Below are 26,768 nucleotides of genomic sequence, written 5' to 3' on the forward strand. Positions count from 1 at the left end.
CTTGTCCTTTTGCTCCCTCTTTCTTTCTCTCCCTCCTTCCCTCCCCTCTGCTAACTGTTAGATCATTTTAATACAGTCGCATCTTACTTCACGAGGACTCTCCTCCTTCCCTCCCTGCCTCTCTCTCTCTCTCTCTCTCTCTCTCTCTCTCTCTCTCTCTCTCTGTCTGTCTGTCGTTCCCTCCCTCTCTCTCTGTGTTTATCCCTCCCCTCCTCCTCCTGCGCTAGCTGCCAGTAGTACCTTGTTGCAGTAAATTAGCCCTAACTAGGCAGCGCTCGGCCACCACCAGGGACAACACGCAGAACACAGAACGCAGAACGCGCTGGCTGCTCGTCGTAAGAACCACATCAGAGCAGCCTGAGGAGGAAGAGACGCTGAGAACAGGAAAAGGATCTGCCACAAAAAAACGAGAAGACTACAAAAATAACGACTCTAAAAGACCAAGGGAGGATCTGGACAAAAAGGGCAACTGAACTGTCGGCTGCCTTTTGGTGTCTGATTTGTGTGTTCACATCCCACCCAAGGAGGTCATCGTGTAGGTTTGCATTGACTTTCACTTTTGTATTATTTCGTCTTGTTGTCCGTACCCCGACTAACACACTAGCTCAGAGGAACTAACCAGTCCCGCACTAACTGGTTTGTGTGTGTGTGTGTGTGTGTGTGTGTGTGTGTGTGTGTGTGTGTGTGTGTGTGTGTGTGTGTGTGTGTGTGTGTTTATGGGTCACTGGATGGTGTTGAGGTCCCATACCGCTGGCAGCAAAGATAAGTGGCAGAGGGAGGGTTGAGGCTCAATGTGCTGTTATGTATTCACATTATTACTGAAACTGGAAATGAGAGAAAAAAAAAATAGTTTCATGACCTCTTTCTCCAAATTCATAGCATAAGCCGTTAGATTATATCTCACAGTAGTGTGATGGTTCTTTGTGCTATTTGCTGATAAGTTATCTCTGTGTGTGTGTGTGTGTGTGTGTGTGTGTGTGAGCGCATACCAGGGGGTGTGGCCCTTGAAGCACGGGATAACCTCGGGATTAGTGATCTGAGGTCTCCCTTGCTGCAGGGGAAATTGCTTAAAGAGACAGAACAAGGAAGTGGAACTGCATGCACTCTGGATGCTCACACACACATACACACACACACACACACTCAATCACACTTTAGTTGTTCACATACACACACACAACACACACATTTTGAGTGTTTACATACATACACACACATTTTGGGTGTTCACACACAGACACACAGACTTTAGATGTGCACACACACCACACTGGTACAGTCACCACCACAGCATGGACGTTCATTTTTCCATAAATCAGATTAGTGCAGCAGAGTGAATAGTCGGTGATGGTGCAGATAACTGGGGCTATTCTTAAGTGAAAGACCTCATTGTGTTGAGAGGCTACTCACCAAGATAATTATGCAGTAACACACTTATGTTTAAGTAGCTGATAAATACATTTAACAAACGTTACTTAGTTCCCGCACAAGTAACGGAAGGTAACCGTGGTCCGTACGGTGCTCATGTAACACCATTCCGCACAATAAGCCACTTGAGTCCATAGCTTGGTGAGTCTGTGTGTGTGTGTGTGTGTGTGTGTGGGGGGGGGGGGTTGTGTGTGTGTGTGTGGTTGTGTGTATGCGTGCTTGTTTGTGTGTGTGTAAGAACAGCTAAAATCTGTGTAAAATCAGCGTAAACTACGGACTCGAGTGGTTTATCGCTTAATTCCATCACAAGTGTCAGTTGTATGGAATAGTGTTACAGCCTGGGCACCGTATGGAATAGGGTTACCTTATGTTATTGAATGTGTTTCCTCTGTATGTGTAGTTCATTTATCAGCATAAACTCCTACTCTCTACTAGTGTATGAAAAATAAGAACTAAACTCCTAATCTACTAGTCTCTGCGTGAAATAAGAACTAAACACTTAATAATATAATCTAGTGTCTATGTAGAATAAGAACTAAACACCTAATCTGCTAGTGCCTATGGAGAATAAGAACTCTGGCAGAGAGAGAGGGGTAGAATAAGAACTCTGATGGTAGAGAGAGAGAGAGGTAGAATAAGAACTCTGATGGTAGAGAGAGGAGGGGTAGAATAAGAACTCTGATGGTAGAGAGAGGAGGGGTAGAATAAGAACTCTGATGGTAGAGAGAGAGGGGTAGAATAAGAACTCTGATGGTAGAGAGAGAGGGGTAGAATAAGAGCTCTGATGGTAGAGAGAGAGAGAGGTAGAATAAGAACTCTGATGGTAGAGAGAGGAGGGGTAGAATAAGAACTCTGATGGTAGCGAGAGAGAGGTAGAATAAGAACTCTGATGGTAGAGAGAGGAGGGGTAGAATAAGAACTCTGATGGCAGAGAGAGAGGGGGGTAGAATAAGAACTCTGATGGTAGAGAGAGAGAGAGGTAGAATAAGAACTCTGGCAGAGAGAGAGAGGGGTAGAATAAGAACTCTGATGGTAGAGAGAGGGTTTGTTTTCAATAGGCACTCAGACACTTGGGTGTATTTCTAACCACAGGCATGACTAAACGTTTTGACAGTGACACACATTTTGTGTTTCACAATCTTTGCTGCTTCCGTATGTCTGTTTTTTTTTCTTTTTTTTTCACATGTACACTGAAGCATTTCAGATGCACTTGTGTCTTTGGGGGCCATCTTCAGAACAAATCATTTTCAATACTTCTTCCCATTTATAGCAGTCAGCACTATAATTCAGTCAAAATAGAGTGATTTCAGATGACTTGTACTCAGTCACACTGCTGATGATATGATTATATTGAAATTAAGTCAGTAAATTATGCCAGGGTGAAAATAGAGTGAAAATTTGAGTTTTGTGACAACATTTTATGCTAATGAAGCTATTTACAATGAATGACTGATAATGTGCATCCGATTACCCTGCATAATAATCTAGAAACAATGTTAACCGCCACCACACACACAATAACTGCAAAGTTTTCAAAAGCACAAGATTCGTCACTGCCAAAAATGCCAGATGGTGACAAATCTGGGTTCATTACTGTAACGTAACTCAAAGTAAATGGTAAACCCCCTAAAAGCATCACTCTGGCCTGCGCAGTCATTTTCTAAGCAAAACAAAGCTCTTGGTGAGGGGTGTGTGGGGGGGGGGTAACTTACTTTGAGTTAACTTAAAAAAAAATAACAGATGACCGTTAGCTCTGTGACAAATAATTCACAAAAAAAGCAGCTTTTTGGAAAAGCTCTTGGAAAAAAGCGCACTGAAAAAAAGCCAGGCCCTCTGAACTAACCCGGGTTTGTCGTCACGCCTTGTCCTTGGACATGCCTCCCAGGGTGGTTAGCTGACAGGATGCCATCATGACCTCTCCGTCAGGTGTGTGTGTGTGTGTGTGTGTGTGTGTGTGTGACAGGTCAACGCAGCGCAGGAATCTGCTCCACTGAGCTGCATTTAGATGCCACAGCAGCCTCTCCACTCCACTCTGCTCTGCTCTGCCCTCCACTGCAATGGCCTTCCCACAGGGACCTGCACATGAAGCGTCAGGTTTTCTCTTGGATGTGTGTGTGTGTGTGTGTGTGTGTGTGTGCGTGTGTGTGTATGTGCGCCTGAGAGGGACTGAACTACAGCAGAGTGTATGTGTGTACGTGAGTGAGTGTGCGTGCGCGTGCCTGACAGGGACTGAGCTACAGCTGTGTGTGCGTGTGTGTGTGCGTGTGTGTGTGCGTGTGCGTGTGCGTCTGCAAGAGCACGAGCTGCAGGCTGGACTGAGAGGAGAGAAATGGATATACAATATGCTCTCAGGGAATAAAGACATTTATTCTTTCATGCCAAAATAGCGGCGAGCGACGGATGAGGAGCGCACTGTGGGGTTTAAATAGCCCCCATCTGGCGGGGGCTTGGCCGCATTATGCTGGGGATGAACTTAGGTGCCCTGGATGCATGCTCAAAAGGATGCATGCTCAAAAGGTTGCCATTGTCTGTGGAGAGTGTGTTGCTGCGGTGATTGCGTTTTGCTCTCCACGACTCGGCATTTTAAAAAAAGGTCATTAGTCCAATTAGAAGGATAAATGGAGTTTGAATAAGTATGACCACGAGATGCTTAATGTGTCGCACTCCTCGTAATGGAAAGAGAAATCAGCCGTGGCACGTCGACGCTAATTACAAGCGGCGCGGATAAGATTTTAATCTTGTCCAATCACGCCGGCTAAATTGAGATTAATTGAGAGGCCCCCTCAGCCGGTGCATCTGTGGTGAGGAGGATGAGGAGGATGAGGATGAGGAGGAGGGGGGGGGGTGAAGAGGAGAGGACACAGCTGGCCCACGTGTGGAGGGTTCTGGTGTCAAGCTGAGCTGGGCTTGGGTCTGGGTCTCCCTGTGTACATATGGCTTGTAGCCTGTTCTCTAATCTGGCCCACATATGCCGGGCTCTGGTGCTGAATCGGCCCAGACCTGCCTCTAAGCTTGGTCCACTTTGTTTCCCCTCTCCATCCACCTGAGACCCTGATGCCTGTTTAAACCGAAAAAACACTGCAACACTGAAAAGCTCAAGGGTGCCGTGACTCGATCAAGAGTGAGGCCTCTCTCTCTAACCTATCAAGTGGGGGGTTCTGGTGCTGAATAGACCCCTGGGCGGCCACAGAGATCCTCTTCCTTCCTTTTCCTTCCTCGCCAGAATCTGCTGTTTACAGCGAAGGGCGGCTGGAAATGCAGTGGGAGCTGTGGCAGCCCAGATAGTGATGTCTGTTTTTTTACTGGTGCTGCGGTACAGTACCTGCCAGCCCTGGTGCTTCTGTTTACTGTCAAGTGTGACAGGAGACTCATGGGTGCTTTGACTGTCTAGATCAGTGGATCTTTTTTTTTTTTTTTACTTCTTTATTTTATTTTTGTTTTATCTTTTGGCTTTATTCATGTGAGACCTTTAAGTGTGACAGGAAGTGGGAGAGAGAGAGAGACGGGGTGGGACCAGGAAATGACCATGAGCCAGACCTGAACTCCTGTCCCAGTGGGTACATGGGCCCAGATCAGTGGTCCATAAACTTAAAAAGAAACAAAAAGAAACCGCCAAATCTCACAGTCCCCTTTCCCTGTCACAGGGCCGTAGCCAGAGGGGTGGCTCCGGGTGGCACAGGCCACCCTTGAGATTCAATTAGCCACCCCAGGTGCCACCCCAAAATCCTAGTCTACGATTCGCCATTAACAGTCAAAGGCGAGACCTTTCTTGATGCACTTGCAGCGCACTAGTTTGAAATATCAGGGTTCAGAAATACAAGCAATCTAGCAAACATGCTTGCAATTATAGGCTACATGGCTTATTGTTTTTAGCATGTGAGTTTACAATAGGCCTACAGGCTACTGATTGTGCTAACAGGAAAACATATATTTACCTATCGCATCTGCCAGTGCCCATTTATCTTATTACACACACACAAAACACAGTATTACGATTGTGGAATCATCTGTCTATTCTACCTACTCAGCCACTGTTGTATTGTAAATAGTCTACTGCCCTAATGTAATATTTACATTGTGGAAAGTTTACATATTAGGCCAGTGTTTCTTAACTGGTGGGTCGGAACCCAAAAGTGGGTTGTGGTATGATCTGAGTGATGGGTCGCAGAGCTTGTGGCTAAAAAGAAATGAAAAATCACCCATTTAAAATACCTGATCAGATCTATCATTGGCCAGTTATTTTTGATAAACTTTATTCGTAGCCTATATCAGTCATTGCCATGGCAAGGACAAAGACAAGGTCATGTGACAGGTCATGTTAGATATAATGTTAGGGAGCTCATTTTATAAAAGTATGCATCATTTTAAGATATCATGTGAAACGCAAGTTGGCTGCAACCCTTAATACTTGAAGTAAGATAGAATATGATGCACTTAACAGTGTGGGGTGCACATGAGAGCATAAAACCATCCAAACTAAAATGCCACATGGAAACAACGCGTTACGCACCCCGGTCTAAGACAAACCTGTCGCGTAGTTCTTTGAAAGGTATCAGCAGTTAAAGACTTCACAAATGTAATGCCAAACATCGGCATTTTCCAAACAAGTAGGCCAGGCACTTTGCGTGTCATATGTAGGCTACCTCACCATATTCGTTGGCCTGAACGCTAAATATGTATACAGTATATAGTTGGTCACAACTTTATGAACATGTGAAATTATGGGTTCCAAAACCAGACCAGTTAAGAACCACTGGCAAAAAAACATTTCACATTTCCACTTTTGCTCAAATGGCCTAATTTCTGAACGGGTTTTGTTCAGAGCTGAAAATGAGCTGAAAACTGTATTTGACATTTAATCCAATTACAAGGACATTTGATGTTAGAGTATGGTCTTTGTCCTTCTTTGTCCTTCGATTTATGAGTATGGTGCTTGCTTGGTGCATGGTTTTACTCATGCATGTGTGCTAATTTAACAACCTGAGCCTGTTTCTGTTTATCTAGATGCCACCCTTGAATTAACCAGTGCCCCACTAGGGCCACCCTTGTTACAAATCTCTAGAATCGCCACTGCCCTGTCAACCCACTGATTTGACCTCGTACACTTTTAGCCAGAGCCATAGAAAGAGAGAGCTGCAACACTCTTTGATGTCGTGGCCACTCGATCAAAAGTTCCATAAAACCTGTGCTGAATGGCTGAATTGCAGGAGGGTGGGATGTACTTCTGGATACTGTAGAGTGTAATCAATTAACTCATTGACTACTGACCAATACAAGTGATTGGCTGTTTGAAGTTCCAAAACTCCCATAACACAGAATCTGGCATGGGAAAGTGCTGCCATTTTTTTCCAGTCTCTTATGGGGGTGTCACTACTCTGTTTTCTTTACCACTCTGCTGTTAGCTAACCTCCCTCATGTTAACCACCGCATGAAAACAGGAAACAGAAGCTGATATGTCACAATTTATTCTCAACAAGAAGTGTGATGCAATCGGACCAGTCTATGTATTAGTCAGTCATTCAGATCTTGATGTATAGTCACCCGTTCTCAGCTAAAGAAAGTATGATCTCAGTATGGGTTTGAATAATTAAATATATATATAATAGATAGCTTGTATTGTCTGAACAGGCCAATAGATTGGTAATCTCCGCCACTAGAGTGCAGACCTCAGAATTAAAACCAGTCATAAAGTCATAAATAAAATCGGTCCTTGTTAATCATGAAAGGTCATGTACTGAACTCCACTCATACTTCCACTCTTTACATTCATGTTGTATCTCGCCGACGTGACTCATTGGTTTTGAACTCAAATCATGTTGTATGTATTATGGTCCTCCTCTTAAAGGGACACTTCACCTTATCTTTAGAAAACCAGTCATGTTTTTGAATGGTCATGCATTATTCCCTCAGTTTGCCTTGAGATGGGAGAAATACGGATTTCAATGTTGAACTTTCAATGGGTTTCATTGAAATCCGTATTTCTCCCATCTCAAGGCCAACTGATTGAATGATGCACGACCATTCAAAAACATGACTGGTTTTCTAAAGGTACAAAGCTTAATGTGAATCGGTGAAGTGTCCCTTTAAGGAGGTGGTAAACTCCTCCATGCACATTTGCGTTCGTCGTAAGACGTGCATCGCTGACGTGGTCACAATGTTGGGAGGCACATGACACCCCGCATGCCACGTCGATGACTCAACTCTCGGGACACAGACGCAAGACTATAGCAGGCCTCTTAGTCTCACTTTTATTTCATCTTTGTGATATTCTGCTACTTGCTCGTTTCACCGTGCTCCATCAGCAACTCCTATCCCTCTGTATATAATGTGCATAAAGAAACAATATGATTTTTGAAGAATAGTGTGTGTGTGTGTGTGTGTGAGAGAGAGAGAGAGAGAGAGAGAGAGAGAGAAAGAGAGATGGAGGGAAGGGTAGGAAGTAAAGTTTGCCAGAGAGCTGTGTGTGTGTGTGACAGAGCTAAGGCCGCTGTGTGTTTAGGAACAAGTTAGGTTTGTGAATTTAGTTAGCAGATGTGTGCCAGATTAATTTGCTGAAGCATGTATACAGTACATGTTAACAGTGCAGTATGTGAGCTTCCATCATTTCAAACTCAAGAAACTTTAGTGTCTTGTTGACTTGTTAGTTTCTCTGGTAGACGTAGTGCTCTAACAGCAGCAGACAAGCCAACAGGGCCAGATCCAATGCAATGCCACGCCACTCACAGCACAGCTAGGTACGTTAGCTGTTATGAACCCAGCGTGATTTCTCTTTGTTCTGTTTCTTTTGACTTTTGATTGTGCTCCCGGACGAGCCCCCAATTATGTCTCCTGTCCTGACCCCTGGAAGGGGATATGCCACATAATCATTCTTGATTTTGTGATGATTGTTTCTTTGATTCTTGTCTTTTGGTCTCCCCCCCCCCCCCCAGGTGAGCATGGCCAGCTGTGGCTGCTGTTTCTGGGGCATCATCTGGCTGATTGTCCTCCTGGTGATTGGCTGGCCGCTGAGCATCCTTCTGGGGGGCCTGTATGGCTTCATCGCTCCGCTGACGGCGTGCGTGGGGCTGGACCGACTGGCCGACCTGCTGATGGAGGGGGCCAACCTGGGCCGTACCTGCGCCCAGAACATGCGACACGGGAAACCACTGTGCTGAGACCCACCTGTAGACTAGTGCACACCTGTGATGAAGCTAACCTGACCCCACACACACACAATGCATTTCCTGTTTGTTAGCCGCATTGTGTATAAGCCGCAGGACAGTGTTTTATCCAACTTAAAAGGAAACAAAACCATATTAATACCATATTAACTGCTCCCATATATTAACCCTACAGCTGGAAAAAAAAAGCAAAAACAATGTATAAGCCGCGGCTAATAGTTGGGAAATTACAGTAGATACCCATGCAGATCTATCAAGTATAGATCGTCAAACTAATCATTCTAAGGTTACATTTACTTAGATTAGATTACATTTGTTTTAACTTTCTCCAGGTACTCTAAACATAATGCTTTGTAACATATAGTACAGAAAGGAGTAGTCAATAGACCCATTGTGACATTTCAGTATTTTATATGTACAAATATTTGTACGAGAAGTGAAGCTTTAAAAGGTCAAAGGTTAACATCATTCATATCCACCAAAGTGCCTGGGCTGTTCCAAAGTTCCTTTTGTGGCACACTATACCTGCTTTTGTGGATAATACTGTGTAGTTTGTGAAAAAATGAATGTTAAATGTCACAACAGTGTGTACAATGGTGCTGGTTCTGTTTCATTTCAAACCGAAAGTCTTGTATGTATGATATGGACCTAATATTGCCCGAAGTGCCTGTATTTGTTATATTGTATGCTGTTTAGAATTGATATAGATGTCACTAGTTCTTTTGGTACTGGGACCAATTCCAGAGAAAAATTGTATCTTGATGAAACTGATATATTGAATTATTGAGTCAATGAAGTAAAGCCAATTCTGCCTTAATATCAAAAGGAGTTGTTCACTTTTTTCTATTCCATGGTTATCCCCAACCAAACACCCATAATTTGTGTCTGGTTGTATCTTCTCTCTCTCTCTCTCTCTCTCTCTCTCTCTCTCTCTCTCTCTCTCTCTCTCTCTCTCTCTCTCTCTCTCTCTCTCTCTCTCTCTCTGTGAAAAATGTGAAGAAAGAAAACTTCTGATCCAGTCCCATTTCAAAAGACATCTCCCTGGAACAGAGAAGTGAATTCACGCTGGTGAAAAATGTAAACACTCTCGGTCAAAAAAAAGAGAAAAAGTTTCTCTCTTACTTGCTCTCTCTCTCTCTCTCTCTTCAAGACTTTTATGAGTTCCTGCTTCCAAAAAGTACAGTCAGAACTTGGATATATTTTGGTGAGGTTTTTTAAACACACACACATTTTTTTTTTCCTCTACAGGTCTGGGTATGACAATGCTTTCCTATCCTTTTCAGAATGTTTGAGGAATTAGCACTTCAAATCCACATTAAGACCTGCACTGGAACATCCTTATTGAGAATACACAGTTCCCTGGCTGCCTCTGATGGCTGGTATTTGTAGCTTAAACCATTCAGATTCCACTCATGCATATTTCATGTTCGTTTTTAAAGCCCTCTTTATCCCCATTTTCTCACTGGTCTCATTGACTGTCACACGGACTGACAGTAATTCTCTCAAGTTTTTTTTTTTTTTTTTAAACTGCTGTCCTAATCCTTTCAAATTTGCTTTGAAAAACATGGCACCCCTACGTCCCACGTCTCCAAATGTAATATTTATGCCTTTGCCATATGAGTTCTAGTTAAAATGCCTCCATGCAAACCCTAAGGCTTTCCCCCCAAGATATTGGGGTTGAGGGGGGGGGGCAGATTCTGTCCAAAATTGCCTAATTTTAATTTCTAGTTTTTTTCCGCCCAGCCTGTGCAGATTTTGTTGGCAGACGGTGTGGCTTCTCTGGCAGGAAGAGCCCGCGCAGAGAGGGCAAGCTGACAAGAGGGGGCAACCGTAACCCACATTACGGCCGAGGCTGGAGCAGGCCTGGCCCTGATCTGGCTCAGATTCGGCTGAGTTCTGGCCAACCGTCTTGTCCTCTCAACTCTCAGAGCTCACACTGTGGTACCACGCAAACCTCCCAGAAATGTGAGCAGACCAGATTAGGAATTAGATTTTTGGATGAGTGGCATGTGAGTGTGTGTGTTTATGCCTACAGTATGTATTTACTCTCTCTCTCTCTCTTCCCCTCTCTGTCTCTCTCTGTGTGTGTGTGTGTGCTCTGAGTGTATCTAAGGCCAGTGGGGTAGAGAGCTATGTTGAGTAAAACTAAAAGGAGCTCTGCTGCTGCTGTACGTGTGACAGGGCCATGGATTCCGCACAGGCCGTAAATATTTGATTGGGCGGCGAGATCAAGGGTGGAAGAGAGAGACGCCTGGCTCACTGTACAGAGATGGAGGGATGATGAAGGAGAGAGAGAGAGAGATGGAGGAGAGGAAGCGTGGAGAAATTAACCCCATACTGCTTTCTAATTTCCCACTCGCATCCGGACAGTTAGGGGACCCTCAGACTCTGCGGGTGTGGGGACTCTTAAACCCCCTGCGTGTGTGCGTGTGTGTCTGCGTGTGTGTGTGTGTGTGTGTGTGTCTGCGTGTGTGTGTCTGTGTCTGTGTGTGTGTGTGTGTGTGTGTGTGTGTGTGTGTGTGTGTGTGTGCGTGTGCGTGTGTGTGTGTGCATGTATGTTAGAGAGAGAGAGAGTTTATCTCCATGTGAGTTATCAGTGAGAGAGAGAGTGTGTGAGTGTGCCAGAGAGAAAGTGAGACTGTGTATGTGTTATGGAGAGACAGAGTGTGTGTGTGTGTGTGTGATCATGATTACAGGGTTTGGTATGAAGGGCAGGAGCCTGTTCCTCAGTTGATTTACTCAATTTGCTGTGGGTGTGATGCTGTGATTTGGAAGGTAATTGCATGCTGATGACTGAACCTCAACGGAATGAGTTTGTGTGTGTGTTTACGTGTGTGAAAGAGGGTGTGTGTGTGTGTGAGAGAGAACCTATTTCCCTAAAAGAAGTTATCCTCAAGTTCATCTATTGTGTTTACCTTTTTCTTCTAACTTTGGCCAAGGGCTATTCTGTGGGTGTGTCTGTCTTCGCCTCCCCAAATTAGGAGCAGGACAGAAATAACGATAAGATCAGTCATTAAGAAGTCATTAGAATGAGATCAGTTAGTCAGAAAATGTGTTGTCCTATCTGAATCTAAACTGAATACTTTATTACCCATCCAGAAAACCCACAAACAAAGCAATGTTACATGTGAAGAGAGATTACATCAAATATCAACAGCAAAGATAGACAGTTGCCATGGTGACCTGTGGAAAGAGTTTCTGCCCTCTGACCGGCATTATGGTCAACTGGTGGTCAAGCCATCCAACCAATCACCACGACCTGCCCGTGACCTCTGGGCTAATCTAATCTCAGTGACCTGTTCCAAATGTTACCATCCGCTTTAACCCTCTCTGTTACTGTAGCCAGACTGTTAATTACTCTAAGTCCAGTCAATATGACGGTGTGAAACTATGGTATATAGGCGACTGAGAGGGAATGTCTGATGTCGTGTACTTTGTAATGGCACATGTCCTGCAGCAATGATAGGAAGGTCTGTTAGTCCTAGTATCTGTTAGTATCTTTTAGCGCATATGGCCTTGACTAAATGGGGCTTATAAATGGCTTATATGCTGATATAAGAGCTTGTAGAGGACTTTGAGGATGTTTTAAAGACAACGTTTGGTAGAGTGGTTGCATTCGTTCAGACCAGGTGAAGGACAAAGTACACAAATGCAAAACCAAAGAGGTAATGTCCACATACCGGAGTTTAGCTCCCACATTTTTAATTAAAACCAACAATGTTTTGACCCGTCTGGGTATTCTTCAGGCACCTGCACCTGAAACATCGTTTCTTTGTTTTTTAATTAAAGATTTGGGAGCTAGACTCGGGCGTGCAGACATTCTCTCTTTTGTTTTGTGTTAAAGACAAAGACATGCTTTTCCTCTTTTAAAATGCATGCAGTTGGGAAGAAAAAGAAACAAAATAACAGATAAATGCACTCTTTTTTAGACACTCCAATCAAGTGTAAAGTAGAGCATTGTACAACTGCTAAATTAGTCATTCTCACAATCTCTGGCATGCAGTATTGTATAACAATAGATAAATCGTTCCATTTTAAAATGTAAATCAATGTGTTGCTTACAAGTTATTAGACAATTAAACAAGTTCTTTTTTGAGGCAATTAATATATAAACATGTTTTCTACATGCACTTGATACTGTTTAGTCTGAAAGTTCATCTGATATACTGTAGAGAGCTGCGAATCACACACTGCAAGCTTACTAGACATAACACACAGTGGCATCACAGGCATTGAGAGCCATTGAGAAGCTTTTAAAAATCACGAGAGTTATGCGTGACGCCGCCGTTCTACTCACTCGTATGAAAGTCGTGCCTTGAAGATAGCCTGAAATGTTTACGGCGAACATGAATTGCCGTGCTTTAATATGTCACAAGCCTGAGAGAGAGAGAGAGAGTCAAGAGAGCTCTCTTAACTGCTTAAAAGCACTGCAGGGTAAAAATAACATGAATTATTGCAGTGCATTCTTCATACCAAGGCCTGTTCAACTGGAATTCAATGGGACAACATAGGAATGTCAGGATCAGTGTAAAAGCCCCAAGCCCTGGCAGCTGATAGACAAAGAAAAAAAGAAATCATTTATCATACATTGCAGGATTTATATATATATATATATATATATATATGAATAATTTATCCTACATTGCAAGCAGTTGTTGAAGTTGAAAATACATTGTTCTGAAATGTGCAATGCCATTGGTAAGTGTCATTAACTTCAAATGAATGGATGTACTGCAGATAAATGATCTTCCAGTCTGTGAAATCACTGCCTTTGTTCGTAAAATAACAAAATCAATTCTATTCGGAACTTTTGCCGAATAATAGAAAGCCATTTCAGCCTGTGATAAAATCTTCATCACGCATGGATGAATGTTCCATTAAATGTCAGAAATATTTTCACATTAGATTATGAAATGGAAAATGCTATCCAAAATAACCCATTAGTGATCAAATATCAACATATCTGGAGCGTGTCAAAATGGAAAACTAGAGAACTCTGCTGAGTCTATTCTGCCATGATCTGACCACTGATGTATTCGTATTGTGGCCAACTCTCTGGTTTGGTTCAGTTCCTCTGTCTGTCCCAAGTCAAATGAGCCCTCCTCCCCTCTCGCTTCTGGGTGTTTCCTGGGCCGAGTTTTGGCCTCTGTAACCCAGTAAGGGAGGCCTGTGTACGCTTGGCAAGGTGTCTCTTGGTCTGCTCCAACTTCTGCATGCTTGGGGATGTCGGCGGCGACATCAAGCCACCATTATTAACAGCTGGAAGTGGGACCTTTCCAAAGTCATAGGCATAGCACTTCCATCCAGTGCATAGCCAAAAAACAAAACCTAGTGATAAGGGGGCCAGTTGTGTTTCAAGGTCACAGTGATAAGGGCCAGTTGTGTTTCAAGGTCACATGAATGACCTGTGGGGATTAGGCAGTGGTCAATTTAGAGATCTAGGATTCCAACGGAAATAAACATTTCCATTCTTAGCTGTGTCAACAACTCGCACAATTGCTTGACACAGTTGCTTGCACAGATGCTTTTATGCCTTTTCATTAAAGGAGTCCTAGAATTCAAAACCACATTCACCTTGTTACTGTTGAATTTAGGCTGCGAGCAGTGTCCAAAGGACAACACCAAAGACTTTACCGCGTCCCCCACCTGCGCTCGTATGCAAATTGGGAAATAGAAACAGCCGTGTTGAAATGCTCCAATCTGAACAGAGCTCAGATAACACGTAATAGGCGCCCATCCCCCTTTAGATACACCCCTCGGCCCCTCTCATTTGCATACCTTCGATTAATAATTCTTGTTAAACTGCTCTTACGATGCTAGTATCTAGATATGTGGTCTATGGCAGAGACGTTGTAATGCTAGCGTTATTACAGCTAACTTTGGAGAGTTACTATACTAAGAAATGTACTGATAAAACTTACCAATCTAACACATTCATTCTGTTGGGGAATCTGCTGCACTTCATCTTCGTCAGAACCTTCTTCTGACTCGGTTTATACATGTACGGCTGTATTCCTTATTTAAATCCATTGTTGATAGCTTTATCAAAGACTTTGGCTTTATTTACCAGCAGTAAACGTAGTTTCACTTTGCTCTAGCTTCAGACCGGTGGATTGAGCCAATCAACTTTCAGGACATATCGGCCAATAGACCAATCAGCGCGCATCTCATTTGAATATTCATGAACTTGCTGAGTGGGCGGGAAAAACAAACTGTTTCATTGCAAGGCTTATTTATGACCTTGTATTAGGCGATCTAGCAGTGCTCCTGGGGCGTTTTCAGCCCCACAAATTTACATATGACATTATTTAGGCTCAAAGATCAATTTGTAATGGTCAAAAAATGCGTTCTATGACTCCTTTAAAAAAAAAAAAAAAAAAACTCCCTCCAAAAGGGGCTGATCCAGGGCAGGTTGTGGTCTCAGCCCATGGTCAGGTCAGGGTGACTCTCTCCATCATTTCGAAGTGTAAATGACCAGGCCTCACACATCATCAGTATTATCAGGACATGTGCGTCTCCATGGTGACTTTGTGCCTGGTGTTTACACAAATATTTGAGTTGGACTGAAAAGGTGAATGTACTATTTACACATATCTGTGTTCTTAATGAGTGTTCTTAAGATATCAGATCACATTGTCTGAACAGCTGAATGTGAAAGGCCTGCAGCTGTTGTAAAGCATCATTCTGTCGAATTTCACAGTTTGCGTTTCGTCAAATTGGGTGACGTGTATTCACGCGTCATCGCTTGAAATCCTCTCCATGCCAAATTCTCAAACACAAATGCATTGTTTACTTTTTTGCTGCTCCCACTGCCCGTTTGACCTCCCCGACCAAGCCTCCTTCCTTGAATGGCCTTGAGCTGCGCTATGGCGCTCGGGGGTAACCAAATAAGGCGACGGCCGCGCGCGGATTCCCCCTGTCTCACTCTCAACCCCCAGCGCGCCCCGTGGCCCCCGTTGGCACTCGCGGGGGTATAAAGGTCTGATCCCCGGCAGCTGCGCATCCCCCGCCTCTCCAACAGACCCGGTCACCGGAGCAGATCTGGTGAGTAAGAGCACTCGGGCGAGCGCTGGAGCAATTACAACAACAAAAATACAGCCGAACTAACACGATTAACAACACCCCGCCCTAAAGCTAACAGCTCTGTACCCCCCTGACGCCTTTAATCTTGACCTACATATTAAAGGACACGCTCTTGTCTCTTTGGATGGCGCAGTCGGTCCGCGCAAAAGAACGGGAGATTAGCGAAATGACTGCGATGCTTCATAACAAACTGCACTGTAATGCCACAGTAATGCGGGTGTGAAATGTGCAAAACGTCAGGGAGGCGTGATGACATGCATGGAATATCATGACGGCTGTGACTCACTAATGTCACTCGTCAAGAGCAAACAGTCCTCTAATACGAGTAAACTTTGAATGACTTTAACGCATAGTGTATATGGCTTTTTGCTCCGGCTGTTTTACAGTCAAAAGTTTCAAACTGTGCTCTTTGTACTCATAAATAAAAATAACTCCCTGTTCTCCCCGTGGAATTACGAATATGCGCAAACTATTAAAGAGCATGAATTAATCTGTAGAATGTGGATTCAGGAAAGCCTTTGAAATGCCTTAAGAATTCGAGGATTGTGTCTCAACAACAGAACTGCCATCATGTGCGACGACGAGGAGACCACTGCGCTGGTGTGCGATAACGGCTCAGGTCTCGTGAAAGCTGGCTTCGCCGGAGATGATGCTCCCCGCGCTGTTTTCCCCTCCATCGTCGGCCGCCCACGTCACCAGGTAAACAACACGGCCTTCTTGTAAACACACACACTCATAAAAAGGGTTCTTGGGGCGCTATATAGAACCATGCAGGTTTAAAGAACCCATAGAGATTCCTTTGATGAATCCTTCAAAATGGTTTAAAGAACCATTTATGGGTGCCATATATGAAGCTTACAATATAACAAGTTTTGGTTCTATATAGCACCTATTTTTCAATGGGTTGCGACATTCTGCGCTCTTTTGAGTCACACCTCTGTTCTCTGCGCAGGGTGTCATGGTCGGCATGGGTCAGAAAGACTCCTACGTTGGCGACGAGGCGCAGAGCAAAAGGGGTATCTTGACACTTAAATACCCCATCGAGCACGGCATCATCACCAACTGGGATGACATGGAGAAGATCTGGCACCACACCTTCTACAACGAGCTGCGGGTCGCACCGGAAGAGCACCCCACCCTCCTCACGGAGGCCCCCCTCAACCCCAAGGCCAACCGGGAGAAAATGACCCAGATCATGTTTGAAACCTTTAACGTCCCGGCCATGTACGTGGCCATCCAGGCCGTGCTCTCCCTCTACGCCTCGGGGCGTACCACAGGTTAGGCCCGTCAGTCCGACTGGAGGCATGGGGGAACCGGGGGAGCATGATACCGGGCTTGGTTTCAGCTGTGTCCTAAACCTGCGCCTTTCCCCAATGCCCGCACTGTACAGGTATTGTGCTGGACTCCGGTGACGGTGTAACCCACAATGTGCCCATTTACGAGGGTTACGCGCTTCCTCACGCTATCATGCGTCTGGACCTGGCTGGCCGCGACCTGACGGACTACCTCATGAAAATCCTGACAGAACGTGGCTACTCTTTCGTCACCACAGGTGAGTAGACCAAGCCTAGGAACGTAACTAGCGGTCGTGCGCAAAGCGTCAGAGAGTCATGCTGTGATAGTCTGTTTGGGTGAGTAATAACGCTTATCTTGCACTACTGACAGCTGAGCGGGAGATCGTGAGGGATATCAAGGAGAAGCTGTGCTACGTCGCATTGGACTTCGAGAATGAGATGGCAACCGCTGCCTCCTCGTCCTCGCTGGAGAAAAGCTACGAGTTGCCAGACGGACAGGTCATCACCATTGGTAACGAGAGGTTCCGCTGCCCAGAGACCTTGTTCCAGCCATCATTCATCGGTACGCAACCAGCAGCATTCAGATCCACAGCGACAAGGGCCATATGGCCTTTATTTGTCTTTGGCGCCAGAACACGAACATAAGCGTATACTTGTCACATTTACGCGCAATGTATTTGACCACACTTGCATATGGGCTACACATAGCCAGAAACCGTTACGTCGAAAACAATGCTGTTATGCATCAGTGCTCCCACAAGGGTGTCAAAACAGACACTGTCACCCTCAGGAGAAGACTGACATATACACTTCTAATTACCAAATGTAACAGCGCTCTGGGCAGACAGAGGCGCTGTCCATTTCAGCACCGCCGCCTGTTGTGCGTGACAGGTAGTTTGTAGTTTGATATGAAGAACTTCTCTAAACTTGGCCAAAGGTGAGAATGTTAATCAAAGAGATCTGCTCTTTTATATTACCGCAGGTATGGAGTCTGCTGGTATTCATGAAACTACGTATAACAGCATCATGAAGTGTGACATCGACATCCGTAAAGACCTGTATGCAAATAACGTCTTATCTGGTGGCACGACCATGTACCCTGGTATTGCTGACCGCATGCAAAAGGAAATTACTGCTCTGGCTCCAAGCACCATGAAGATCAAGGTATGCATCATTTTAAGATGTATTTGAGCTAAATGTGACTTTTCCGCATAGATAGGTCTACAATAGCACTTTCTCCGCGTTTTATACTCTGATGTCTGCTTTTAGATCATTGCTCCACCTGAGCGTAAGTACTCCGTCTGGATCGGCGGGTCCATCCTGGCATCCCTCTCTACCTTCCAGCAGATGTGGATCAGCAAACAGGAGTACGACGAGGCCGGCCCCTCCATCGTCCACCGAAAGTGCTTTTAATCACCGCACTTGGCTTACTACAATTACTGTACCCCCCCATCTGCCAAGCCACTGTCTTTCATGCAACGCGCTCCAACATCATTCAACAGTTTGTTTTACACAAGAATCCATTTGTATGTGTGAATGTCCTCGTAAACCAAGACCCAGGACTTGTCATGCATACTCTGCCTCTGAGTTTTTATTTCTAACACAAAAGCTGATCGAGTATTCGGAGTGTGTTATGACAGCATTATAAATTGACTTGTTATTTACAAGCATGATGGATTACGTTTTAATCTTGGAAATTGCAACCTGGTTTTTTTTTGTCGCTACATTTAGGTACGGTTTTCATTCTTCGTCACACAGGAGTAAGAGGTTCCATTCTTTCCGTGATGCACGCGAGGAACGTGACTCCAGAATAGATTATACAAGATTGGAATTGAGATTATGAGAGATTACTCCAGGATGAATGAGATATCTTAAACCAAATTATAGCCTCTCCTACCACAACAGGCAGGGCCTGAGCTCTACTTTTGAAAACTGGAGCGGTAGACACAACTGCAATGATCTATTGCACAGTTTTATAGCCTAAATGGCGTTTAGCTTCACATCAATTTGCGTTAAATTGTTTTAATTGTGCGTCTGCGTTGGCTTTGCAGTTATTTTCAAGCAAGATTTACCATGACTTGGTACTATTTCTGGTGCAAAAGGAGTTTTCTTTTAATCAAAATCTTCAACCACATTTATGTAACATGATCGATGTCCCAGTCCACAATTTCAGTAAATATATGATTCATCACCAGATGATTGATGGCTTAAAACTATTCACATTCGATAGATATTTGTCTGAAAACTGGCATACTGCATTTGGATGAAATATTAAAGTTAGATTGAAACCCTGAGCTCCACAAAATCTTAACTAAAATGTGTCACCAAATGTATTACTTATGATTACTATTTAACAAACTACCAAAGGTTTGATGTCTTACAATCTGTTCTAGTAATTAGACGATTATAGTAAACCAATCAAAACGATCTCAAATCACATTAGCTAATAAACTTAGCTGTGCCTTAAAATATTCCGTAAGTCAGTTGAACAGACGCTAGTATCACAGTCTGAATTGATCAAATCGAAACACAAGGCGGGGCCAGATATTTTTAAACTCACGAGCAAACCCCGTAAACCGATTAGCAACTCAGATGCTACTTTCACTAGTCGCACACTAGCCATGGCATTATCAGAGACCGCGGTAAAACAATAGCCCCGTCCGCCGCTGCGGACTAGCAGAATGGGGGAGGACCGTGGATACACAAGGACATCTGTCAAAACAGGACCGATCATTAGAAGATAATAAAATCAACAAGTAGTCTACACGCACCGAGAATAGATTTGGGAACAGGCCTCTGCAGCCCAAAGATTTGAACCTCCTGACACCCACACCTCCCTCCCTCCCTCTCTCTCTCTCTCTCTCTCTCTCTCTCTCTCTCTCTCTCTCTCTCTCTCTGTCCCTCTCTCTCTATCTCCCTCTCTCTTTCTCTCTCTCCCCTCTCTCTCTCTATCTCTCTCTTTCCCTCTCTCTCCTCTCTCTCCCTCCCTATCTCTCTCTCTCTCTCTCTCTCTCTCTCTCTCTCTCTCTCTCTCTCTCTCTCTCTCTCCCCCCTCCCACTGTTTAATCTACTTCTACATCACGGGACATAATACATAATTCTTCCTGCCTCAGTCACATTTGCGCGCGGTGAACCAGAGACACCATCGCGCCCGTCGCCGCCACCACCACTTTTTTTATATTGTAGATTAATCCGGGAAAAACCGGACTATATTTTCAGAATATTTTGAACATGAGAAATCCCGGCATTTTGGCAGCTCTCCACAAACCTGTCTGCGCGTGACGCAGGAGGAGACTACTTAAGGGGGGATTAACGCTGGCAAGACATTAAATCCAACCTCCCTCCACCCAGACACTGCGCGGCCCATCAACCTGATCTGGGGATCGAAAATAGGAGGGCTTATTTTAATCAGCACTTTGGACTGGAAGACAAGCAAAAGTGTGGGGATCGCCGTGCGGGCTTTCAACAGTGACACTGCCACAAAGCGCGGAGCAGGTGCCGTGCGCGTGTGATCAATGCATTTGCCAGATAGAATCAGAACCTCTGGAGAGTAAAGAAAAGACACACACACACATACACACACAGGCGCACACACACACACACACACAGGCACGCAAGCACGCACGCACAGGAAATAATAACATTTCCCGGGAATTCGTGCAGAGTACCGTGTGTTCTCGTCTCCGAATGAACAAACATGGGGGAATGGACCATCCTAGAGAGGCTCCTGGAGGCTGCTGTGCAGCAGCACTCTACTATGATAGGAAGGTAAGACAAAAGTCCACTCTATTTGTCTAAACAGACGGAAAATGCATTGTTGCTGAGGACGTGTGTCGGGGAGGATTTGCCCTGCCTTGCCTTTTTGGTTATAGCCAGCACGGGAGACCGACGATAACGACCGGTCGGCTTGTAATGAGTGCCGTGAAAAAAACACTGAGACAGTGTCAGAGAAAGTGTGCAGACACGTTGAAAAGCTTTTATGTACTTCCAGTAAACACATTAACATGACACCAAGTGTCTTGAAGATACAGATGCAGATATGATATGGCCAGATAGCTCTCGACAGCCGTGCTACCAGCTAGCCTGATAACAGCGAGAGCGACGCGCTTTCAGCACTGGACAGCTCCCCAACATCTGCTTGTGTAGCGCTCGACAGCAATCGCTGTCTAGTTCTGAAATGGCAACATTGACATATTACAAAATAAAATTAAACCAAAGAACACATATTTATACACTTGTTTGTCTGTTTGTTTTTTAGGATCCTACTGACAGTGGTGGTGATCTTCCGGATTCTAATCGTAGCGATAGTTGGAGAGACTGTTTATGATGATGAACAAACCATGTTCATCTGTAATACCTTACAACCGGGCTGTAACCAAGCATGCTACGATAAGGCATTCCCTATCTCCCATATCAGATATTGGGTGTTTCAGATCATAATGGTTTGTACACCGAGTCTTTGCTTTATCACATATTCGGTTCATCAGTCTGCCAAACAAAAGGAACGGCGGTACTCAACTGTGTTTCTGACGGTGGATAAGGATCAAGATTCAATGAAACGAGACGACAGCAAAAAGATCAAAAACACAATCGTGAACGGAGTACTTCAGAACACCGAGAACTCGACAAAAGAGGCCGAGCCCGACTGTTTGGAAGTGAAAGAGATCCCCAACGCAACTATGAGAACTACTAAGTCCAAAATGAGACGGCAGGAGGGAATCTCCAGGTTCTATATCATTCAAGTGGTTTTCAGAAACGCGCTGGAAATTGGGTTTTTAGTTGGTCAATATTTCTTGTATGGATTCAACGTCCCTTCCGTGTATGAGTGTGATCGATATCCCTGCATAAAAGATGTCGAGTGCTATGTCTCTAGACCCACGGAGAAGACCGTGTTTTTGGTCTTTATGTTCGCAGTCAGTGGCTTTTGCGTGGTGCTGAATTTGGCAGAACTGAACCACTTGGGGTGGAGAAAAATCACCAAGGCCGTAAGAGGAGTACAGGCTAGAAGGAAGTCCGTTTATGAAATCAGAAATAAGGACTTGCCCCGAATGAGTATGCCTAATTTCGGTCGCACCCAGTCAAGTGACTCTGCCTATGTGTAGCGCACTGAGCAACCTGATGGTGCAGCCTGTAAAAATGTAACGAAGAAAATAAGAGACGGAATGGACGATTCCGCTGGCCGTATGCCGTGTCATGAGTTCAATGAGTGGGTAGATTTTTATTTGATAGTCTTTTAAGGACTTCAGTGACGAACGTGAGTCACACGTTTGTTGATCTATTTATTATATTGCACTGATGCAACTTTTTAGCAACGTTTATACTCTGTAAAGCGCTTAACAGAGCATACAGATGTGTTGGCGTATTTACTCTTGGTGGCTTCTCTACTGTACTTGAAAGAGTAAATGCGTTTTGCACTAAGAGTTGAACTCCGGGAGCCAAACCTTACCCGTGACGTGTTGGTAATGGTGTTTTTTAAAACACATTTTTCCACCAATTTTTGACACCATACGTATTTAGGCGACACAACATAAACCGGTTATCCAAGATTAAGGAAAATCATAACTACAGATTTATATATGTATGGATATATAAATCAATGCGATTATGGATCGACCTAGTTAAAATAGTAGCGTCATACATGTCTTTTTCTTTCGTTGCCTGTGTTGCACCGCTGACCTTAACGTATGTAACCATTCCATTGCTATATAGCTGACTTGCAGAACAGTATCGGGTGGATTTGCTGCAAACGCTTAACGTCTGTGATCTCCTTAATTTAAAATACACCAAAGCGCCCACAGCTTTCATTTGTGAAAAGTGTTTTTTTGCTTTCGTGTGATCAAGTGCCATACTTGTACATAAAACATATATCTATATAAATATGTACACATATAAATATAAAGAATCTCTAATAACATTCATCATAAAAGCAAATTCTTTGCTTGGATTATGCTAAATGCCGCCCAGATTTGCTTTAATTGTATTCGTTGTGATTTAAATGAAAATGATATATTCCATTTTCTCTCTTTTAACTTTGCAAATGACTGAAAAAAATAAAATAAAGAGCTAGTCTTTTTATACGCCGAACGGGAATCTGCTTATTCACCTCCTCGATGGAACTCAAATCATAACGGCACAAATTTTTAAACAAATAACAAAACAGTACAATTTCTAATAACTACAAGAAAATATTAAAAGTGTGGGCAATAACAAACTGCTCTGGTGCTACAGTTTTACACAAAACGTCTCCTGCTGCTACGTGTTACGATGACCAGACAGAAACTTTTCTCCTCAGTGAATTAAAGCAGGACTCGTGTACCCCAAACCGCAACGTGCAAGGCTAAGGTGCGGTGCTTTTTGCTGTATCTGATCCGTACCTCACAGCCTGTCTTTGAACTCAACTGGCATGACGGTATGATTTCAAGCTTGTTGCAATTGAAGGCCCTAGAAAGAATACGTGCAATGTCAGTTATGTCATGTTTATACTACACAATGGACTGTGAACACACTTACAAGACTCTTAAATGGAGGTGTTTCTATATGCCAAATATCAAAAGGAGCTTCATAACAACAGGAGCTGATAAGCCTTTTCTGAAGTACAAATGAAACCTTGGCTCAATTTTCTTTTCTGTTATGTTTTTTTGTTATTCTGGACATCCGTTTGTATGATTTCTGTGTTTTTTAGTGTTAAGACGAATGAAGTGCATGTTTAAGGAACTCGTCTCAGAGAGAATATCTCGGACATTGCCGAGGGGCTGGTTGCGAGGTTTTTTGCCGTTTGTTCGGCTCGCCTCTTTCTCGCGTTACTGGAGGAGATCTGCAAAGGAGGGGGAAAAAAGACCGCAAAGGGAGTGGCTCTGGCGAATGCGGGAAGGTCTTCTCTGCGCTTCATGAAGGTCATCAAAAAAAAGACACACACAAAAAAAAGAGAAAGTGCTGAATCCTAGTCCACCGCCACCGGGCGTTCTGGGCCCCGACCATTCAGGAGCATCTGGGGGCAGGACGCGAGCTCGGCACCTGGCAGGATGAGTAGGCAGAGCCCGCGGAGAAATCGAAGCGCAGAGCACTGACACATCAATCTCCAGCCCAAAGGGACTCGCTATTCATCTTAAACACAATAACCAAACAAAAGGGAAAAAAAGAAAGAAAGAAAGAAAGAGAGAAGAAAAAGCAAATAAATGCAAAGAAAAGTGCAACTTCTCTGCTCGGCCTGGTGATGTGAGACAATGTCCCTCCTCCCTCTCCCCCCAACTCCCCAACCCCCCCTGTCTCAACCCCCCCACCTCACACCCCCACCCCCTTCTCTTTTTCCTCCGGTAACTAACATTCCAGGACTTGACACTTAACTTACTAGTGGCCTGTAAGACTGGGACCGTGATCACATCAACAAACAGCATCAGACCCGTGCCGCTGTAAAACTGCAGACACAAACTGGGATTGTGTGAGGGCTTCAACAGCAGAGCTTTAATTTGCCACGAACATGCTCTCCTTCCAAAAGAACTGAAGATATCTGCACGCCATGTGCAAGAGAAAAAAAAAGAGAAAAGAACCTTTTCTGTGCTGTACTGCGCTCATAGAATTTACTGCAATATTCATACTGGTGTTTCAGTGGCTACTTCTAAATGGCAAAATTATTGGGTTATGTGTGAATGCAATTATGCATGCTGAGATGCATTTGACATCATGTGAGTGTTGGGAGGCTTGGTTCAATATTACATGACACCTGTGCTATTCTTCTCTGCATTCTCTAAGACCGTGATTGAATTCTGTTACATCATTTAGATACATATCTGACAGCCACAAACAGGCAGATTGCTATTATAGTAAGACTGACAGTATGCTGTTCCTGAGCGGGGGCTAGTGTTTCTAATTGGCATGTGAAACTAAAAAAAACGGCTCTGAGATCGCTGAGGAAGCACACAGACGGCCTCCTGAGGGGTTGGTTTTGCTTTTCTTTCTTTTTTTTTTTTATCGGTCTCCAAATCTCTCTGCAGTGACAGTGCAAAACAATGCGCTGCAGTCTGATGCTCTTCCTCCTCCTCCTCCTCCTCCTCCTCCTCGGCACAGGTGGAGCATTCTGCACCACACCGATAGATCTCAGAGTAGAGGAGAGGAGAGCAGGGCGGAGGAGAGTAGGGTGGAGTGGAGCGGAGCAGAGCAGAGCAGAGCAGAGGCGTCAGTCAGTCAGCCCCTGCGTGCGCTCAGGACCCCAGGTGCCATCTGACTCGGGACCGCAGCCGGCCCACCTCTGGCTCGGATGTGGCTCAGAGCCGTTCAGCAGTCAGCTGATGTGTGTGTGTGTGTGTGTGTGTGTGTGTGTGTGTGTGTGTGTGTGTGTGTGTGTGTGTGTGTGTGTGTGTGTGTGTGTGTGGTGGGGGCTCACATGGTAGATCTGTCACAGATGGTGTAACTCGACAGCCCCTTTCTCTCCCTCACTCTTTCTCTCTCTCTTTTTTCTCTTGCTCTCTTTCTGTCTTTCTCTTTCTTTGTCTCTCTCTCTCTCTCCCTCTCTCTGCCTCCCTCTCTCCCCCTCCTCTCCTGGGCGGGGTTTGGCCACTGAGGATGAGGGTGAGGATGGGGGGGCCCACATCTCCATGTGATAGCACAGTGAGGGGTGAAAGTCGTTTGTTTCCTCTGTGTGGTTTTACAATCTGAGCTAATGGCCTTGAGTACAGAGAGCACTGGACACCATTAACACACCCCAACCAACCCCACCTCTCCCCACTCCTGCCCCAACCAACCCCACCTCTCCTCCACCCCAACCAACCCCACCTCTCCCCACTCCTGCCCCAACCAACCCCACCTCTCCTCCACCCCAACCAACCCCACCTCTCCCCACTCCTGCCCCAACCAACCCTACCTCTCCTCCACCCCAACCAACCCCACCTCTCCCCACTCCTGCCCCAACTAACCCCACCTCTCCTCCACCCCAACCAGCCCCACCTATCCCCTTTCCTGCCCCAATCAACCCCACCTCTCCTCCACCCCAACCAACCCCTCTACCCACTCTTGCCCCAACCAACCCCACCTCTCCCTACCCCTGCCCCTACCTCTCCTCCTCCCCTCCATACAACCCTTCCTATCCCTACTCCTGCTCCTCCCCCCTCTCCATACAACCGCACCTCTTTCCCTCCCCTCCATCCAACCCCACCTCTTTGTAGCCCCACCCCCAATCCAGCCCCACCTAACTGTACCTGCCCCCACCCCTCCATCCCCCTCTCAACCCCCCCCCCCAAACCCCACACCCCCTTTTCTAAATATAAAAACCAAGCCCCCAACTCTTGACATGTTTTTACTGGAGTTGAACTGGTTCTTTATAAATGTAAATAGAATGAACTATTTAAGTTGGATGAAGTACTGTGAATTAAATCCACTTTCTCACAAAGATGAGAATATATCTGTTGGAGCTCAGCTGTCATTTATTTTCCCGAATTCTTCAGGAAATACAGTGTGTATCATAAAGTGCAATGTTTCATAAGGTGCTTCTTGCTTTAGCTGTACATCTTTTCCCTGCAATGTGATCTTTTCCCTTCAAATCTGACTACCTTTGGCATTTCACAGCGTATCTTTGCTTGTGTCCCAGTCCTCAACACCTGTGCTTGAGTTTATGACACCCGATGGTGCCTATGTGTCTTACTGAAATGCTGCGGCTCAGAGAGGAGTGTGAGGTGCAATTAAAAAAAGAGTGTGTGTGTGTGCGCACGTGTGTGCGTGCCTGCGTGTGGATGCGTGCGTGTGTGTGTGTGTGTGTGCATGCGTGCCTGCGTGTGGTTGCGTGTAAGTGTGTGTGTGTGGTTGTGGTTGT

The 26,768-nt window shown here is 44.9% G+C and overlaps 2 protein-coding genes and 1 long non-coding RNA gene across 3 annotated transcripts; all 3 read left to right on the forward strand.

Annotated features, from left to right (window-relative positions):
• The first annotated feature begins 178 nt into the window (after positions 1 to 178).
• Positions 179 to 9,413, forward strand: LOC134068125 (uncharacterized). The gene is made up of 2 exons (XR_009936595.1): positions 179 to 535; positions 8,358 to 9,413. It is a non-coding gene; the product is annotated as an uncharacterized LOC134068125 (long non-coding RNA).
• A 6,139-nt stretch (positions 9,414 to 15,552) lies between these two features.
• LOC134067027 (actin, alpha cardiac muscle 1) lies at positions 15,553 to 18,931 on the forward strand. The gene is made up of 7 exons (XM_062522049.1): positions 15,553 to 15,632; positions 16,232 to 16,370; positions 16,624 to 16,948; positions 17,062 to 17,223; positions 17,337 to 17,528; positions 17,949 to 18,130; positions 18,236 to 18,931. Exons 2-7 carry the CDS (start codon positions 16,242 to 16,244, stop codon positions 18,377 to 18,379), a joined length of 1,134 nt encoding a protein of 377 aa, XP_062378033.1. The 5' UTR covers positions 15,553 to 15,632; positions 16,232 to 16,241; the 3' UTR covers positions 18,380 to 18,931.
• A 1,711-nt stretch (positions 18,932 to 20,642) lies between these two features.
• LOC134067851 (gap junction delta-2 protein-like) lies at positions 20,643 to 22,211 on the forward strand. The gene is made up of 2 exons (XM_062523308.1): positions 20,643 to 20,734; positions 21,225 to 22,211. Exons 1-2 carry the CDS (start codon positions 20,664 to 20,666, stop codon positions 22,066 to 22,068), a joined length of 915 nt encoding a protein of 304 aa, XP_062379292.1. The 5' UTR covers positions 20,643 to 20,663; the 3' UTR covers positions 22,069 to 22,211.
• Positions 22,212 to 26,768: the final 4,557 nt, after the last annotated feature.

The sequence above is a fragment of the Sardina pilchardus genome, chromosome 20 (genome assembly GCF_963854185.1).
Source record: "Sardina pilchardus chromosome 20, fSarPil1.1, whole genome shotgun sequence".
Classification (NCBI taxonomy): domain Eukaryota; kingdom Metazoa; phylum Chordata; class Actinopteri; order Clupeiformes; family Clupeidae; genus Sardina; species Sardina pilchardus.

Bases quoted from the DNA above. Each gene is read 5' to 3' on its own strand.
- LOC134067027 (XM_062522049.1), top strand. From the start codon at position 16,242: ATGTGCGACGACGAGGAGACCACTGCGCTGGTGTGCGATAACGGCTCA. The intron at 17,224-17,336 runs GTGAGTAGACCA...CACTACTGACAG, and splicing joins CTACTCTTTCGTCACCACAG to CTGAGCGGGAGATCGTGAGG. The intron at 18,131-18,235 runs GTATGCATCATT...GTCTGCTTTTAG, and splicing joins CAAGCACCATGAAGATCAAG to ATCATTGCTCCACCTGAGCG.
- LOC134067851 (XM_062523308.1), top strand. From the start codon at position 20,664: ATGGGGGAATGGACCATCCTAGAGAGGCTCCTGGAGGCTGCTGTGCAG. The intron at 20,735-21,224 runs GTAAGACAAAAG...TTTGTTTTTTAG, and splicing joins CACTCTACTATGATAGGAAG to GATCCTACTGACAGTGGTGG.